Source organism: Ceratotherium simum, chromosome 32, assembly GCF_057802395.1.
Source record: "Ceratotherium simum simum isolate JZ-2026a chromosome 32, ASM5780239v1, whole genome shotgun sequence".
Classification (NCBI taxonomy): domain Eukaryota; kingdom Metazoa; phylum Chordata; class Mammalia; order Perissodactyla; family Rhinocerotidae; genus Ceratotherium; species Ceratotherium simum.
In genome coordinates this window covers 29,298,109-29,316,193 of record NC_141931.1, presented here as the reverse complement: position 1 = coordinate 29,316,193, position 18,085 = coordinate 29,298,109, and the positions used below count along the sequence as shown (strand labels likewise).

The following is an 18,085-nucleotide window of genomic DNA, read 5'->3' as shown; positions in this document are numbered from 1 at the left end:
AAAGACTGTAGATTGCACAGCATGTTTGTTAGTTCCCAGCTGAAGAGCATGGTTTTGGAAAGCCCAGTGGTTATGACAGATGAATGTGGTCATGAGAGGAAGCAACAGTTGCAGGTAGAGGTGTTAGAAATTCTACCCGGGTCCTGAACAACTGTCAGTCTCAAAATTCTGTGATTGTCCCTGTTTTGTTCTTGATTGCCCCAAATTTTAACAAAGTGGTCTGAGATGCAAATCTGGTTCCTTATATTTATATGATTAAGTTTGTACTGCTAAAAATTGCAGAGAATAAAGGTATTTTTTAAAAGAGGTTCCTAAAAGATAACAAATATTGTAAGCATTGTGCTATTTTGCATGAATATATTTTGAAATGATGTTTGAAAATTTAGAAGAATTGGAATTTCTAAATATAGTCACCATGTTATATTGGCTTTACAGAAAATACTTGGCTTAGGAAAATTTTGTGTTTTGTATTAGTATGTGTGCCTTGCTTTGTTTTTGAGACATTTAAAAAGATCAAGTATATCAAATTAAAATATTTTTGAACCTGAGACAATATGATAGACATGGAGTTAATGTTCAGGTGATTTGATCAGTCAGTTGTTTCTTTGAATTCCTGCCCAGCTACAACCTAGCAAACTCATTACTGTTTCCTGGGCACACAAGGCAGTCTAGTCCTGACTCTTAGCTCAGGTTTTTGGTAAAACTGTGGAAAGTTCCTTTTTATCTACAGAAAAGAAGCAGCAAAGAGGTATTTTCCAAAGTTCCCCAAACAGATATATGTTCAACTCCCTCCTCCTAGATTTTCTGTATGTCTGAATACTAATCATCCTTCCAGGCTGGTTCCTCTCCCACCTCCTGGGCCAGCCCTGCCAAAGGGATAACTCACTCTGGGATTTCCTGGATCTCTGATCCCCTGAGCTGCTGTAAGGGGGTCTATGTATTGCTGGTCATCATTTCAATATGTGCCTAACCTTCCAGACCATATGCAATGTGTCCTCTTCTTCTTCGAAGTTCTAAAGGAACACTGACTGATACATACCTGATAACTACTACTTCCCTAGAATCTGAAAACTCTACCCACCTCCTCTAGAAATGTCTATAAAATTGCTGTTATTGTCTTCTATTTCACCCCCCCAAACTCTATGTAAATCAGGTTTTGGCTCTAATGAGTCAGAAGGAAAGAAAATATACAAAATAGAGACTGGAGTAGGTAAGAGACTTTAGGGGAAAAAATCTTTAATTTTTACAGAAAGTGACAAAAATTGAGTGCCTTTCCTTCCTGACCTGTGGACTTAAGTCTAGCTCACTATGAGCTGCTAAGCAGCATGGATGGGACCCACGATGCGATGTCTGATCACCTACATCTGATATGATTCCCGCCTCACTATCCACAGGCAGGGCTTCTGGTAGAAGTCAGGACAAAGGCCTCCATGTCAATATTCATCAGAAAATGGATACTCAGGGTGCTCAGTAGCACTAAAATGAGAAAGAACAATGCACATATGAGTTCAACGACTAGTTTCTAGGGTGATAGAGAAGTGACTTCCATGGAGCTGTCATTAGGGTAAAGTTAAACATTTTTATTTCCTGACTTGGTGTGATGTCTGCCTTTCTTTCTTTCACAAACATGACTTTATAATAATTTAAAAATAATAATAATAATCAAATTATTAAAATAATATTCCATGCCAGAACTTAGTACATATAAGATGCAGAGTCAAATATTCAAATATGTTCCCCCCACCCAAGATATATCTGTCAATGAAGAACAAGATAGCCTGTCATTTCTTATTTCAAATCCTCAGTGGAAGAAGAGATTGATTCTGCCTTGTTTTGAACTGGACAAGTCCAGTCACATGCTTGGAACTAATAAATACTTTAGGGTGACACAGGGTACTGAATGCAATTTCACTTCCATTTTCTAAATTAATTATTTATATAATAACTGCCTAGAACATACAACATATCCAGTTAGACCCTGAAATGGAAAGAATGTCATGTAAAAATTGGGTCCCATGTCCAGGGAGCTTACTGTATAGTAAGAAGATCTCTATTCAGTTAAGCCAAATATAAAGTGATATAAAAATGCTTGGTTAGTATTAAAATATCTAACTAACTGTAAGAATTATTAATTGATTACCACTCTCTGTATCTCTCTGCATTATTTCCCTATCTTATTCTTCATTTGTCTCTATATTAATAAATATATTAGCAAGGATAAAAATATATCTACCAAATTTTGAGTATTCACAACTTGCCATTATGCTAATCCCTTTCCATACATTATCACGTTTGTCACTATTATGAATTAAAATTTTCCAAGGCAGAAGGAATGTGCATTCCTCCCTTTCCCTCACATATAATGAAAGTCTTTTCTCAAAATTCCAGAATCTTAGAGCATGAAAGAACAGTAAAGATCTTTTGGTGGCTATAAATTCTCTCCATAATTGTGCTTTTGCCTCTACACTCTTCCTTTGGTTTAAATCTCTCTTCTTGAAAACTTTATCCTCTGTATTGGGATCTCCATGTTTCAGAAAATCTAAATCAAGAATTCTTATGGACCCTACAAGGCCAGCCTTTCTTGAGGTAAATGCAGTGCTTGGGTACTGAAAAAACATGCAGTGAAAGCAAAGGAAGATATATTGAAGGACATAAACTTGGTGTGATCTCATCAAGATCCCATATGGGGTGTTGGGAATTTCTGATGTTGACCATAAGCTTGATGGTGAATCCTTTAATTGACAATGAATTGAGAAGTTGGGAGAAGAAGATGATAAACCGCTTGGGAAATATTGAATTAGGCTACAATGGTGATATCCACCAGATTGCTGTAGAAATGGGAGGTGTATGTGGAAGATGTAGATTCAGTAATGATATGGAGATCCTTGGAAAGTTACATGGATTGATGAGGGCGGGACATATGTGTGTAGATCCAAGCTGACCCCAGTCTTCTCACCCTGCTGTGTCAGTGACGAAAGCTTGGGACTGAGTCTGGACAAGATTCCAGAAATTTCCTGTCTCGTCCCTGACTCAAACTGTCCTGTGTCTTCCTGGTATGGATATAAATTTTAACAGTCATCATACAGTCATTATCAGAAAATAAATTGAGGCAAACATATTTAACAAAGTCACTTACATGTGCAAAGGAAGATATCGAAGGTTGCGGTTTAGACCGTCTAGGACTTTCATGTCCTCTGAAGTTAACTGGAATTCAAAAACCTATCACAGAAGAAGAAAGATTTTTATGATTTATAGATTGCATGACTGCCAATCTGGAACATCCAAGCAAATCAGACTGAATGGTGCAGAGGCAACATTCAAATGTCTTAAATTTTCCCAAATTTTTTAAAGACGTCAAGCAAAATAGTCCCGTCATATAATGTCAGGGCATAATTAAATAGAAATCCATCCCTGGAAATAATATATTGAAACTTCAAAGACTACAGACAATAAGGAGAACTTTTAAAAAACTGAGGGAACAAAGCTGGCGTTATTCAAAGAGTTAGGGTCACATACCTAGAAGACCCAGAAGAATCTAGAGATAAATTATAAAAATACAACAGATAATTTAGTAATTTTGATGAATACAGATGGATTTCTATATGCCATCAATGAACAGTGAGTATGGGAAAAAATCTTTTTCAAGATAATTTAAACCAATAATTGTCCAAATAATAATGATGTCATGATCAATGGACGTAGTAACTGGCTAGAAGAGGATGTCACTGTCTAAATCTGGGACACTTTAAGTATCAAAAAGAATGTCAGTAATGGATAACATGTTGAACCAAGTAAATCCGTCAATCCATACTAATAATCCAAGATAGTGGAAGATAGAGAAGTTATCTAGATAGACCATAGACAGATAGGTAGATAGGTACATGGATAGATAGATAGATACATCGATAGATAGATAGAAAGATAGATAGATAGATAGATAGATAGATAGATAGCAGATACAATGTCAACAATTTCACAATTGATGAATCCAAGTAAGGCATTTATTGTGTTATTCTTTCAACTTTCCTGTACCTTTGAAAAACTTCACAATGGAAAGTTAGGAAAAATTATCAAAATGATCTCAAACATACTAGTTATCTATGAATAAATCTAACAAAAGGATTATGTAAATACTTTTGTGGAGATATCTACAAATTTTATTAAAAATATATAAATAACACCTATCTAAATAAATATTCATAGCATAATTTTGAATTGGAAGTCTCAGTATTGTAAGGAAGCCAGTTTTCTCCAAATTGATCTACAGTTTCAATGCAATATGTACCAAAGACTTACACATTTACTTTACATGGATGTTGAGAAGTGATACTATATTTTACATAAAAGAACAGCTAGTGAAGAATAGTCAAGACATTCTTAATGAAGAAAAGGAAATGGAGTACAAATTTTACCATTTTGAAAAGCAAGACTTATTTTCCACTATAATTAGACAGTATAGAAAAGCAAGTAGTTGAATAGAAGAGAGAGGCCAGAAATGGACTGAGGGTCATTTGATATATGACAGAGATGACAATGAAAATCTTTTGGAAAATATGAACGTTTGGATTTCCGTTTAAACATATACATATTTGGGTCCATTTTCACATCATACTAAAAAATAATTTTTTGATTTTTTGAATGAATGAAAAGACAAAGACTCTTTTGCAAGATTGTTTACTCCTTGAATCTGGCCTGGCCTGTAACTTGCACTGGACAAGACAATTTGCCAGAAGTAGTGGTGAGTTTGTTCTGAGCCTAAACATGAAAGGGCTTTGCAAGTATCCACTCACTGCCTTGGGATCATGTCATTGTGATGAGATGAAGAACAGGCTAGTTGGCTATAGTCTAGCCAACTATATGAAAAATTATATGGAACAGAGTTTACACACCTCTGACAGCAGCCAAGTCAACCCCCTAAAGCAGAGCTGCCTGGTTGCTCTGCATTTAACGGCAAATACATGAGAGAGCCCAGCCAAGAAGAGAACTGCTTGGTTGAGCCCAGGATAGTTGTCAAACCAGAGAATCATGAGCTAAATAAATGGCTTTTGTTCTAAACCTCTAAACTGGGGATAGTTCATTGTGCAGCTGTAGCTAATGATATAATAATAGTCTCTCTATACATAAATAAATAGACAAGTTAATAAAAATGGACAGACTTCAATGAGACATGTCACAAAGTGAAAATTCAAGGAGAACATTTACATGAAAATGAAACTACATTAGTATTCAAGGAAATGCAGACTAAAACCACAAAGATTTGGAGACTGGAGATCTCTGCTATAGTCTGACGTTTATGTGGCCCCCAAATTCCTATGTTGGATACCTAATCCCCACTCTGATGGTTTTAGAAATGGGGGTCTTTTGTGATGAGGTCGTGATGGTCAAGCCCTCTTGAATGGGATTAATGCCCTCATAAAAGAGACCTGAAAGAGCTCCCTTGCCCCTTCTACTCTGATAGAAAACAGGGAGAAGTCTATGACCCAGAAGAGAGCCATCACACACCATCCTGGAACCCTGATCTCAAATTCTAGCCTCTGTAACTGTGATAAAATAATTTCTGGTTCTCATAAAACACACAATCTGTTATACTTTCTTATAACATTTCAAACAAACTAAGAAAATCACCTAATTCAGTTCCCTCATTTTGGAATGAAGAAAATGAGTTGTCATTTGCACAGGGCAATAGAGTACCTGCAGACAATGTGGGAACTACAATCTGTTTTCTGTCAAATCTTAATTCCTTCCAGTCTTGCTGCCTCTCCTGTTGCCACAGCAGGAGAAAACCAGTGGGAATACACCTAAGGCATGCATGCTTGGGAAATAACAGGTAACTCATCTGGTCCCAAAGATGTCTTAAGAGCCTTACAAAGAAGAACACATGTGAAGGATATTCTTTAGGAGCCCTATGCTCACAGCCTCACTCATCACCTGCATGTTCTCCTTCATCTGCTTCTCATTGATACTCTTGGCCAGGACCACAACCCCACGCTGTATCTGGTAGCGAAGAGCAATCAGAGCTGGAGTTCGCTCATACTTTTTTGCCATGGCACAAAGAACTGGATCTTCCAAGAGAACCGGGGAGCTCTGGTCCACCCTGGAAAGAAATGCAGAAGTGCTGAAGACCAGAGACTCAGTATTCACTTTGTTAGGAGGCTTGCCAAACAGATGCAGTATGTACACTCTAGACCAGTGCTTCTCAAAATGTGGTCCCTGAACCAGAAGCATTGCTATCATCTGGGAATTTGTTAGGAAGGCAAATTCCATGGCTTCACCCAAGACCAACTGATTCAGAAACTCAGGTGCAACACCCAGCAATCTAGGTTTACAAGCCCCCCAGTCATTTTGATGCATGCTTGAGTTCAGACCTGTGCTTCCAAATCATGGATTTTTTCTGTTTTACTTCTCAGTGGCTGTCTTTCTTTTCTGATCATAGCCCTCAAAGTAAGAACCAGAGTACGAGAGAAGAAAGAGAATGGGAAAACATGGATACCTTTTATTTTAACTTTTCTAAGATATTAATAAATATTGAGTAGTCCCCAAAAGAGAACTATTCATTTTATCATTACTTATAGTGTGCAATATTTCTATAGAAGTTTACAAAAATGTTTCAGATTGTAATTTTTTCTATCATGATAAATCTGAGAATTAAATAATATTATCCTGAGTTTAGACATAAATTAAATAAGGCTTAGAGAGTCTATTAATAGAAATGTGTTAGTTAATAAATATCTAAATCATGACTTAAGCTTACATCTTTTGCCTCAACTTTTGGATTGCATATATTTTAATGCAGACATTTGTTATTGATTAATCTAAAACCCAACACATATAATGTAAAAGCATAGGCTGTGTGATGGAATGATAAAGTGGAAGGATTTCATCCATCCCTCCCCTCTCTCTCCAAGCCAGTTGAGAGTTAATTCCAGAAAAGTGAGAATGGTATTATTAGAAATATTATATCAAAAAGATTGTTTTACTTAAACTGCCTGCTGTCTTAATTACCATTGTTTTGGACGTTGGGTTCCCAAGGCACCATAGGCAACTAGGACGATATCTTTTGATTTGCAGAAATCCAACAGTTTGCTTTGGTTGAGATAAGGATGACATTCCACCTGTAGAATGCCAAGATAGAAAAGTGTCAGATTAAATGAAATAGTAGTATTATATGAAAGAGAAAGTTTAAAAGGAAAAAAAAAGTTGAATAAAAAAACTGTATAATGGGGGCTGGCCCCGTGGCTTAGTGGTTAAGAGTGTGTGCTCTGCTACTGGCAGCCTGGGTTTGGATCCTGGGCACACACCATCGCACTGCTTCTCCGGCCATGCTGAGGTGGCGTCCCACATACAGCAACTAGAAGGATGTGCAACTACAACACACAACTATCTACTGGGGCTTTGGGGAGAAAAAGGGAAAAAAAGGAGGAGGATTGGCAAAAGATGTTAGTTCAGGGCCGGTCTTCCTCAGCAAAAAGAGGAGGATTACCATGGATGTTAGCTCAGGGCTGATCTTCCTCAAAAAAAAAAAAAAAAACTGTATAACATTACATCTAAACTGGAAATAGAAACATTAGGTAATGATTTTTTAAAAAAAATATATGTGTGTTCCCTAAGAGAGTAAAAAAAGGAAAAAAAAAATGACATTCCTGAGAACAAGAGACTCTACGGACCGGATCGTGGTTACTCAATACCATTGTACACTATAATGAGACACGGCTAATTCCAGACCTGAGACAAAAAAAAAAAGAACTGTTTGAGCCTTGGACATCAATTTGAGTCAGAAAGGAAGAAATTACTCGAAGACTCATGAAGGGACCTCTGAAGGACAAAATAACCAGTGTGATGGGATCCCACTGGTGACATTGGTTAGATTTGAGCATCAAAGGGAATACTAGCTAAAAGCAATTGTAACACATAGAGTCAATAAAAATCCACAAGTTCATAGTTCATAGTGATGTGAGAGAGTGGGGGAGATTATTACAGTAACTGCTCTTTCAGAACATTGATAATTAAAGGGAAAGAATTAATTTTTTACCCTGCCTTATAGGAATAATTGTATTTTATCCTGAGTTGATGAGGGAATTTTCTGTTTACAATAAATGTCAGGTAAAAACAATATAAGAGAGTGTTTAAAATTAAAATAATTATTTACAAATCCCAATGACATTACTGAATCAGGGTTAAATCATTGATGGCTACTCAACCATCATGAGAACTTGGGGACAATGTGACTTCCCCTGATGACAATTATCACCTAACAGATTGTTAGGTAATTTCAAAGGGGAAAATACACATTTACAAAGAAAAGACATGGCTACCATTAGCTTAACCAGGAGGAAAACTAACTTCTTCCGTAGTGGGACAACTTGTCATGACAGGCTTCCTACTGGAGTGCAATTTGAGGAGCACAGCACGCAAAGGACATTTTCTTGCCAAAAATGTTTAACCTTAATATAATAAGGTATTCATATTTAACTTCTAATTTACAGAAACTAGGAATAGAGAAACAAGTTAATTAACATCACAAGATAATCATTGGGTAAACCCAGAATACTCAACAAAAATCTGTCTGGATGTCATGGCAAAAAAAGGGTTGAGTGACCATTTTAGGTTAAGAAAGCTTAAGACACACAACTGAACGTAATATGTGGGGCACAGTCAGTTCCTTACTACAAAAGAAGATCTATAAAAGGGATTGGGAAAACCATACTGAGGATTGAATGTGGATTGGATACTAGACCATAAGCTTTCTGACTTCTGTAAGGGTAAATTGTTATGTCTACAGCTTACTTTGAAGATGGTCAGCAAAATATTACATATGTGTATTCTGATAGATCTATATATAAAACATATATTTGACAACGTGGCAAAATGTGAGAAATTTTGAATATATGAGAGAAAACATATATGTTCTCTATCACCGTCTTACCTTCTCTGAATGTCTGAAAATTTTCATGAAAATTGAGAGTAAAACTAATAGTAGAATCACATGAATGTTTTAATATGTATAATTGGAAATCAATAGTGCTAGAACACTATATGTCAAATTCTTGAATATTATTAGCCACAATTTCCAATCAAAGATGCTTACTCCTTGACTCCAAATTATATCTTGAGGACATTATGGTAAATGAAATAAGACATTCACAGAAGGACAAGTACTACATGATACTGGTTTTATGAGGAATCTAAAATAGTCAAACTCATAGAATCAGAAAGCAGAATGGTGGTTGCCAGGGGCTGGAAGCAGGGAGAAATCAGGAGTTGTTAATTGTGGTCATGAAGTCTCAATTCTGCAAGATGAATAAGTTCTAGAGATCTGCTGTACAACATTGTCCCCATAGTTAACAACTGTATTGTATACTTAAACATTTGTTAAGAGGGTAGATCTCACATTAAGTTTTCTTACCATAATAAAATAAAAATAAAACGAAAAAATGTAAGAGCACAGAATCAGACACAGTATAATGTGTCTAAAGAGTTAATTTAAGAGTAGAAATCAAGAAGAAACAGACTGAGTAAATCACAAGGTCTGCTAAACGTTCCTGAGTGATGATTTTGCCCACTATTAGTATCACCATAAAACATCCCTCTAGCCTGGATGACTTTCCCTTCTCCAGTTCGTTTCTCTTGTATCTATGCTTCCTATTTAAAGACCTCTGAGAGCAGAGATACCAAGACAAAGGATTCAGGCATCCAAACCACACACCAACGCCTGACACCTACTTCATCTTATTTTCAATCCTTCTTTATTTACTAATCATTCCACATTTTCATGTCCTTCCTTTCTGTACATAATTCCATCCAAATCACTTTCAACTGTCCCTTCTTTGGACATCTTCTAGAGCTCAGGGGAATGTCACCTTTCCTCTAAGGTCCGCTAAAAAATCCAGGCCTCTATCACCTTTTCTACTTTCCCTAAATTTATATGCACAAGTAAATACTAAGATATTGCCACTTTTTTCACTGACTTTACACAGCAGAGACACAATTATGGGTTCTATTTACACCCATCTAGGCAGAGGCTCTGCTCTCTAGAATCACCTATTCCATAAAAAAAGGATGAACAGTAGGGGAGGCCAAATAGACATCTGGCAGTAGTGCAAGAAGGAGGAGATGAAGAACAGAAAGGAGAGGAGGCCAAGGAGGCTCACCTGGTTGCAGACGGGCTTGTACTTGAGCCCTGGCTTGTTCAGGATCTTTTCCAGCTGCCTGCGGTTAAAGTTGGACACCCCAATGGACTTGGTCAGTCCTGCATCCTTACACTTCTCCATGGCCTGGGGAGGAAGGGGTGGTGAAGAATCATTTGTGCAGTTGGCTAGAGATCAAGAATTAATGCAAGAAAAATCTCTTAAAATGGACTGTCAGGAAATGACAATGAAGCCAATTGGCATGATTATCAAGAAGAGAAAAAGTAGTAAATTAAACAGAGAAAGAATGTATTGACAAGAAGAATAAGAATTACTGTCTTCTCCTTAGAAAAACATAAGAGAGTATTATATATTGAAGGAAAGAGATGCCAATCTTCATTGTGCCAAATTTTTCTCCTCGGCTCCTCTCTATAAACATTTCAGTAATGTTTTCCTCCACACCACTACAGCATACGTGTTCTTTTAAAGTTTATGAATTGCTGAATGTGAAGGTAGATATCCCATTCTCACAGGTGGAAGAAATGAACCAAAGCCTCTTCTTCTGTCTTTATCCTCTGTGGTCTCTCCTTCGGGCACTCACCTCCCACGTGGCACAGATATCCACTGTGTCAAATATTGCTTTTCCATGTTCATCTTCTGGAAAAAGTTCCTCCCCTGGCTGGAAGAGAAGCAGCCATTTTAGTGATGTCACAAAATAGTTTCTCCATACTTAGTCAGGCTGCCAGGGAATTCTAGGGCCAAGACATTAAACCATCATGAGTTAGGTTGTATAACATTCTACATGAGTATTTGCAAAAAGATTTGCATAAGGATTTGTACAGTGTGTCTTGAGGAAACAAGCTTCCTCTAATCTCTAACACTTATTATAAATTTTTATAAACACCATTTTCCTAGGTCCTAAAGGTGACTAATAGTGACTTCTGTTACCCTTGTCTTCCCTCTATATTTTCTTCTTGCAAAAGGCCTCCCTTGCACTGAGAATGACAGTAAGTGACACAGACTTATATCCAGAACAACTATTGAAATCTTGACCCAAGCTGGACAATCACTATTCTTTATCTCTCTAAACATTCGATGGTCCAAGGGCAAACACATGAACTAAACGGAGTGAGTCAAGGTTTTCTTCCTGGTTAATATGGATGCTGGAAGATCCAGAGACACTCTGAAGTGTTCATGACCAGGACCCTTGAACAGCCCCGAGGCCATGTTTGCCACCAACAGAAAATGTTGCAACAAAAATAAAGCAAACCAATAGTAGTGCAAAGTTAAGGGATAGGGAAAAGGAGATATTTCTGAAGACTATTCCAAATCCTTAAACCTATCCATTGCTATCCATGTAAACTTCCCATTTACATAGGCTAATAAACTCTTTTGCATAGGATAGCTTGAGTAGCTTTCTATAACTGAAAATCAAGAATTCTACATAACAAAATCATTAATAGCTAAGTGCAGTCTACAAAATTCCATTGTGAAACTAGCCAATAGTATAGGCAAGGTTTTGCAAGTCTCTATGAAGGCTGCTAGATTTAGACCCACCCAGAGGGAACACCATTATATCTGCTTTCAACTTGAAATGGTTAGATAGGTGCTCTATTCATTACATGCAAGTGTAAGGCAGATTCATTGCTCATCACAGCTGTATGAAACTCTGTGTTTGTGACATCCCCAAGAGACTCAAGAATTATAGACAGGGCTGCATGTTGAACATGCCTCCTTTCATTTCCTCAAGTTTTTGAGACAGAGGACTTGAGATTGTTGAATTCTTCTCCTGGAGGCGTGGGAAGGAAATTAAGGATTGAAAAAAGTACATAAAAAAGATAATCAGGAAATATTATTTTGGGGATTATTCTCTAGTGTAATAATCCCTACGTACTTTTAAGGAAAATCTTAATTCAGGCATCCATGAAAGTTCACGGACATTCTGACACAAGAAGTGAAAGAGGTGTGACCATACAAATTGCTAACCTTCAGAGCTGTTGGATAATGAATGATATAGAGATCGACATAGTCCAGTTGAAGATTTTTCAGAGACTGTTCCAAGGCTGGTCGGACCAACTCTGGTTGAAGGAATGTTACCCAAAGCTGCAGAAGATAAAGAATGCAAGTTGTGTTTGATTACTACTTCAGTCCGTTTTGTTTCCCTTATTTCACCTAAGAATTAGACATTTTTCTACTGGTTGGAAACTGATGACCACAGAGGAAAAATACTTTTTTCCTTCTCGGGTCCTCTATTAATCTGACTTACCCATAGAAATGCTATTATTTATTTGGATTTATCATTGGTGCATCTACTAACAGTGGAAGGAAATGACCCAAGAGATAAAACGTGTTATCAAAAAATAACCATGCCCATCATCTGAAGTCTGTTTGATGCAGTTTACAAAGCAGTTCACAAACATAGCCTAACTCTATCAAACAGTCAATCCTATGGGGTATAAGTAATATTCCTTTTATTTAGATAACTGTAAGGAAAAAGTGCTTTGAACATATTAATATTTGCTGGACACAAGACACGATTGCTATACCTTGTTTAATAAACATAGTGCCTCTTATATTGCTGTCTCCTATTGACGGAGGTGAGAAGTGAGATTCAGAATGTTAAGAAATTTTAATAAGTCACCAAGATGATAAGAAAAACAATAATCTAATCACAGTTCTGCCTCATTCAGTAGTCCACGCAAAATCACACTGATGTGGTGTGAAGCTCAGAAAAGAAAATTGACTTTATTTTAACATCATAAAATTTGAACAAGGCATTGCTGAGAAAGCTATCATCATTTTTTGACACTAAATTTAGCACACAATCATGTTTGACAAAAGTTTTACCAATAAGGACAATTCACAGACCAACTACTGGTCCCACCATATAATTTTCAACTCCACACAATCATGTTCCCACATGTGCACACACACACACCACATACACAGCACCTTTGAATTGCAGAATATGTCTTCCCTCTTCACAGTGCCATCTTCAATTTTACTTCGGATAGCGAGACCAACTTCCTTTTCATTACCGTATACATGAGCACAATCGATATGGCGGAACCCAGCATCTATACCTAATTTAGTGTCCTCCAAAGCTTTGCTCTTAGGAACCTAGATGATCAACAAAAGGTAGTAGTTGGATATACACATGATTGAGAGAGAGCTAAGGCACAACTTTGACCTCCCCAAGAATCAACTTTTCCTCATGTGTGAGGTTAGTTCTGCATGTGTGATGAGGAACCCATGGCAGTTTGTCTTGGTATCCCCCGGTAAGTAATAAAAGTGGGGCGTTTCAGGGACCCCTTCAATCCTGGACAATCACTGTTTCATCACTAGCATTGAAGGTCCCAAGACCATCCCCAGTTTCACTGATTTGCTGAAAGAACTCTCAGGATTCAGCAGAAAGTTGTAGACATGGATATGATTTATATTGTGAGAGGTTCCTAAGCAAAATCAACAAAGGGAAAAGGTACATGGAAGGAAATCTAAAGAAACAAGGTGATAGGTCCTCAGAATCGTCTACCAGTGTAGTTACACAGATCATGCTAAATAAAAATTTTATATAAATTTAGAACTTATATGTTTAAGTTGTACAATGTTATCTTTTCATATATGTATACATTGTGAAATGATTACCACAACGAAGCTAATTAAAATACCTATCACACCACATAGCTATCTTCTTTGTGCGTGTTGTGAGAACACTAAAGATTTACTCTCAGCAAATCTCAAGAATATAATACATTATTATTAACTATAGTCCACAGGCTGTACATTAGTTCTCCAGAACTGATTCATCTTATAACCGACAGTTTGTATCCTTTGACCAATATCTCCCCATTTTTTTCCCATTGCCGGCTTCTCCAGTCACTGGTCACAACTACTCTATTCTCTGCTTCTATGAGTTTGAGATTTTTAGATTCCGTATATAAGTAGGATCATGCAAAATTTGTCTTTCTGTGTCTGGCTTATTTCACTTAGCATAATGTCCTCCAAATTCATCAATATGGCTACAAATGGTAGGATTTCCTTCTGTTTTAAGGCTGAATAATATTCCATTTCTTTTTAAGAATTTCAGAAGTTTCTTTATTCAGTGGTGTTGCTGGGAGCTAGATATTTGGTCTAACTGCCCTCTGCTGGTCATGCTCTTTCCTTAGTGCATGGGCATCCAGGGGGTTATGGAAGCTGAATCTTCAGTGGTATCCATGAGCTTTCCCTCCCCTTTATCCCACATTGCACCACAAAGTAAACAAGTCCTGTCATCTGTCTCCAAAATGTCTCTTTGAATATTTCTTTCTATTTTATTGATAAGAAAGTGAAACTCAAAGCTTAAGGATTACTCCCTTGTCATACAACTAGTCTAAAGACAAAATTGGCAGGCAAACTTTTGGCTTCCTGTCTAGTGACTTTTACTCTTTGCTCCCTCTTATGTCCAAAGTCCAACTCTACCTATTTGCTTCATTCAAAAATACATTAACAAGGACTGAGAATTGAAACCTTGCCCTGGAGGACTGTAGATTATTCACTCAAATGATATTATATTTTCCATTTGAGAAGAATTCCCAAGCAGGAGGAGAAGTACAAGGGAAACCACAGCTGGAGTATTTATTGCTTGGCAACCAGCAGAACAGCAACTCTCTCCCATCATTTGTCATTCACTTCATCCCCAGGACCTTTTACCACAAATAATTCTCTATATCATGTCTTGTTTGTGGCAGAAAACAATTTTTGAATGCAAAACATATAACAAGAAACCACTCCTATGTAATCATCTGCAAAGCAAGACAGTTGATAGTCAGTGTTCTTGACTACTGAGTTTCATTTCTTTTGTCAACCTGGGAAATAGATGTAAACTGTAGGAAACCCCACAATATTCTGTAGGCGACCACTCAGTCAGACCCTGATGCAGAGTGAACACTGACTACTTTGTCTCTTTGTATAAGGAATTGTTCTAGCCTGGTTACCACAACCAAGTGAGTCTCTAAGAATCACACAGAAACTCAATGTCTTGACAACCCAAGTCAGCCTCCACTCATGTTAGGTCTGTTTTCTTTTGAATACTCTAACCCACGACCGCAATTTTTACCTCTTCAAGTGCATAGGTTCCAAATCCCAGTACAGGAATGAAGTGGCCATCATTTAGTTCCAAACGCCAGACTTTGGGATCCATTGCCTGTTGCTTCTCTCTCTAAGCAGACTCTGATTTATTCTTCTACCCTCACAGGTTACGTGGTAATAACAGCAGGGTAATGCCCAGGTCCACAGTCCAGCTGTTATCAAACAGACTGTAGGAGGAGCAAGGTTAAAGTAGTAAGCCATAGAGTGAGAAGAGAAGGGAAATCAGTTTACTTGTTGGTTTGGTTTTACCAAAGAAGAAACTTAATAAACTATTATATAATGATAAAGAAATCATTAGTTTCTTGCATAGTAAATTTTTCATTCATGATCCATGTACAATAGTAAATTGTTACAAGAGATTTTCTGAGCAATTATTGACCATATGTTAGACTAGAAACCTCCAGATATTAATCTGTTTTTCTGTTTTTGCTATAATGAAGCCCCTTCTTGATCATACATCATTTGAAACAATAAACTATCTTACACAGTACAAACACACAAATACACACACACACAAAGATAAAATTTAGAAGAATTATTAATGTATGTTTTTCAAAATTTGACCCTAAAGAATTCAAATTTCAAATCAAAAGAAAATAGAAAATTTGCCTTTATACGTTTGTAATCAGCAAAATTATTTTTGTTTCTTTTTTCTTTGCTTTGTAAAATGAATATCTCACCCTAAAAGGGTGCAATGCTGAAATAGATGCTCAGAAGAGACATTTTCCAAGGTGTTTATTGGAGTATTAATTTTGAACAGTTTTGAGATGTCATTTGCAGTTTGAAAACAGAATTTTAGAGTGTATATAACTTTCACTCAGTTATAATGATTAGAAAACTATTATGATGTAACTACCAGAAACTGTTGAATATTATATATAATTTATTATCTTTAACAGTATTCATGAACAAAAAATCTGGAAACAACTTAAATTTCAATAAACTTGGGAAACATTAGGGAAATTATGATGCATTGTTATAATGGAGTATTACAAAGCCATTGCAAATTGAACACATAGAGCGATGTCAGCAGAATGGTGGACTGACAAGCTCTGAGTTCTCCCGTGGAAACAACCAGAAACTAGCTGAAATAACCCTATAGGAGCTCTAGAAAACAATCAAACAGAGATCTACAGCAACAAAGTGAACACACAGTTAGGAGAAAGCCATATTCAAAATGGTAGGAAATTTCATCATGTTTTTACTTACACTTGCCCCACCTCCTGCCTGGCACAGGGCAGGCATGGTCTGCAGGAGGTATCAGCCCGGTTCACAATTACCTCTCTCAAACCAAAGCCATCATAGAAGATATTATTTACAATGTTCTAAAGTATTTGGGCTCTGCCTGAATCAATGTTGTCTGTTTTGCCTAACTCTAAGCTTGAACTGAAACGTAGCTGAAATAGCTCATTGTAGCTGTGGGAGACTATAGATGCATAGATGCCAGAGGCAAGAGATTAAAAGTGAAGACATACAATAGCACACATAATCCTCTGAGGAGAAGCTAGGGTGTGTATTTTTGGGGTATTAAAAAATTCAAAAAGCAGCCATATATTTGGGGTAATTAAAAAAGCCACACACAGACAAGGCAAGATGCATTCTCAGAAAATAACTGAATAGACTTTTAGTTTTCATGTTGGGCTGATGTTAAGATTAGGAGCATGTCAAGATAATAAGTGAAGGATTATCAGTGCACAGAACAAATATGCAAAGAGTGGGAGAGGTGGCTGTTTTTTCTAATGCACAGTTAAACACCCACAAAGACATACAGAAAAAATCCCCAAACCACTATAGACTAAAAAGAAAAAAAATTGCCTAAACTGTTCCTGAAGAAGCATAGGCATTGGATTTAGTAGACAAAGAGTTTTAAAACAACTCTCGTATATATGCTGAAATTGCTAAAGCAAAAACTTGACAAAGAACTAAAGGAAGTCTGGTAAACCTAGAAGAATAAAATGATAATATCAAAAAAGATATAGAAATTATGGATCCGAAGGAACAGAAAGGACAATATGAAGCAATGTGAACAGACCCTAAAGGACTTATAGGACACCATTATGTGGACTAATAGACACTTAATTGGAGTTCCAGAAGGAGAAGAGAGAGAGAATGTGACAGAGAGATTATCTGAAGAAATAGTGAACAAAAACTCCCCAAACTGGATGTAAGACATGAATAATCAACAAATCCAAGAAATTCAAAGAATTATCAGTAGGATAAATTCTACAATATCCACACCCACATATAGTGTATTCAAACTGTTGAAAAACAAAGACAAGAGACAATCTTGAATCAGCAAAGGAAACATGATGCATCAGGGATAAGAGATCTTAGATAAGAATATCAGGAGATTTCTCATCAGAAACGTTGGAGGACCTAAGACATTGTGATTATATGTTTCAAGTGCTGAAGAAAAATAAAAAGAAAAAACCTGTCAATCAGGAATTTTATATCAGGGCCAGCCCCGTGGCTTAGCGGTTGAGTGAGCGCACTCCGCTACTCGTGGCCAGGGTTCGGATCCCGGGTGCACACTGACGTACTGCTTCTCCGGCCATGGTGAGGCCATGTCCCACATACATCAGCAACTAGAAGGATGTGCAACTATGTCATACAACTATCTACTGAGGCTTTGGGGGGAAAATAAATAAAATTATAAAAAAAAATTTATATCAGGCAAAATTGTCCCTTATAAATGAGAGAGTAATTAAGACAAATTCAGATAAACAAAAGCTTAAAGAGTTCATTTTCACTAGAACTGCCCTACAATAAATGTAAAGGAGTCATTCAGCTTCGATGAAAGGACATACAACAAAAGGAATATAAAAAATTTTACA

The 18,085-nt window shown here is 36.8% G+C and overlaps 1 protein-coding gene across 1 annotated transcript; it reads right to left on the bottom strand.

Annotated features, from left to right (window-relative positions):
• Positions 1-1,433: 1,433 nt before the first annotated feature.
• LOC147912995 (aldo-keto reductase family 1 member C23-like protein) lies at positions 1,434-15,303 on the bottom strand. Its single transcript, XM_087420915.1, has 9 exons — positions 15,220-15,303; positions 13,077-13,244; positions 12,111-12,227; positions 10,726-10,803; positions 10,149-10,271; positions 7,003-7,112; positions 5,929-6,094; positions 3,137-3,219; positions 1,434-1,476 (listed from the first exon to the last, which is right to left on the bottom strand). Exons 1-9 carry the CDS (start codon positions 15,301-15,303, stop codon positions 1,434-1,436), a joined length of 972 nt encoding a protein of 323 aa, XP_087277041.1.
• Between the last annotated feature and the right edge of the window lie 2,782 nt (positions 15,304-18,085).

Coding starts and splice junctions, on each gene's coding strand:
- LOC147912995 (XM_087420915.1), bottom strand. CDS start 15,303: ATGGATCCCAAAGTCTGGCGTTTGGAACTAAATGATGGCCACTTCATT. Junction 10,272..10,725: donor ATATCTGTGCCACGTGGGAG/GTGAGTGCCCGA, acceptor CTTCCTCCCCAG/GCCATGGAGAAGTGTAAGGA. Junction 3,220..5,928: donor AGATGAAGGAGAACATGCAG/GTGATGAGTGAG, acceptor CTTCTGTGATAG/GTTTTTGAATTCCAGTTAAC.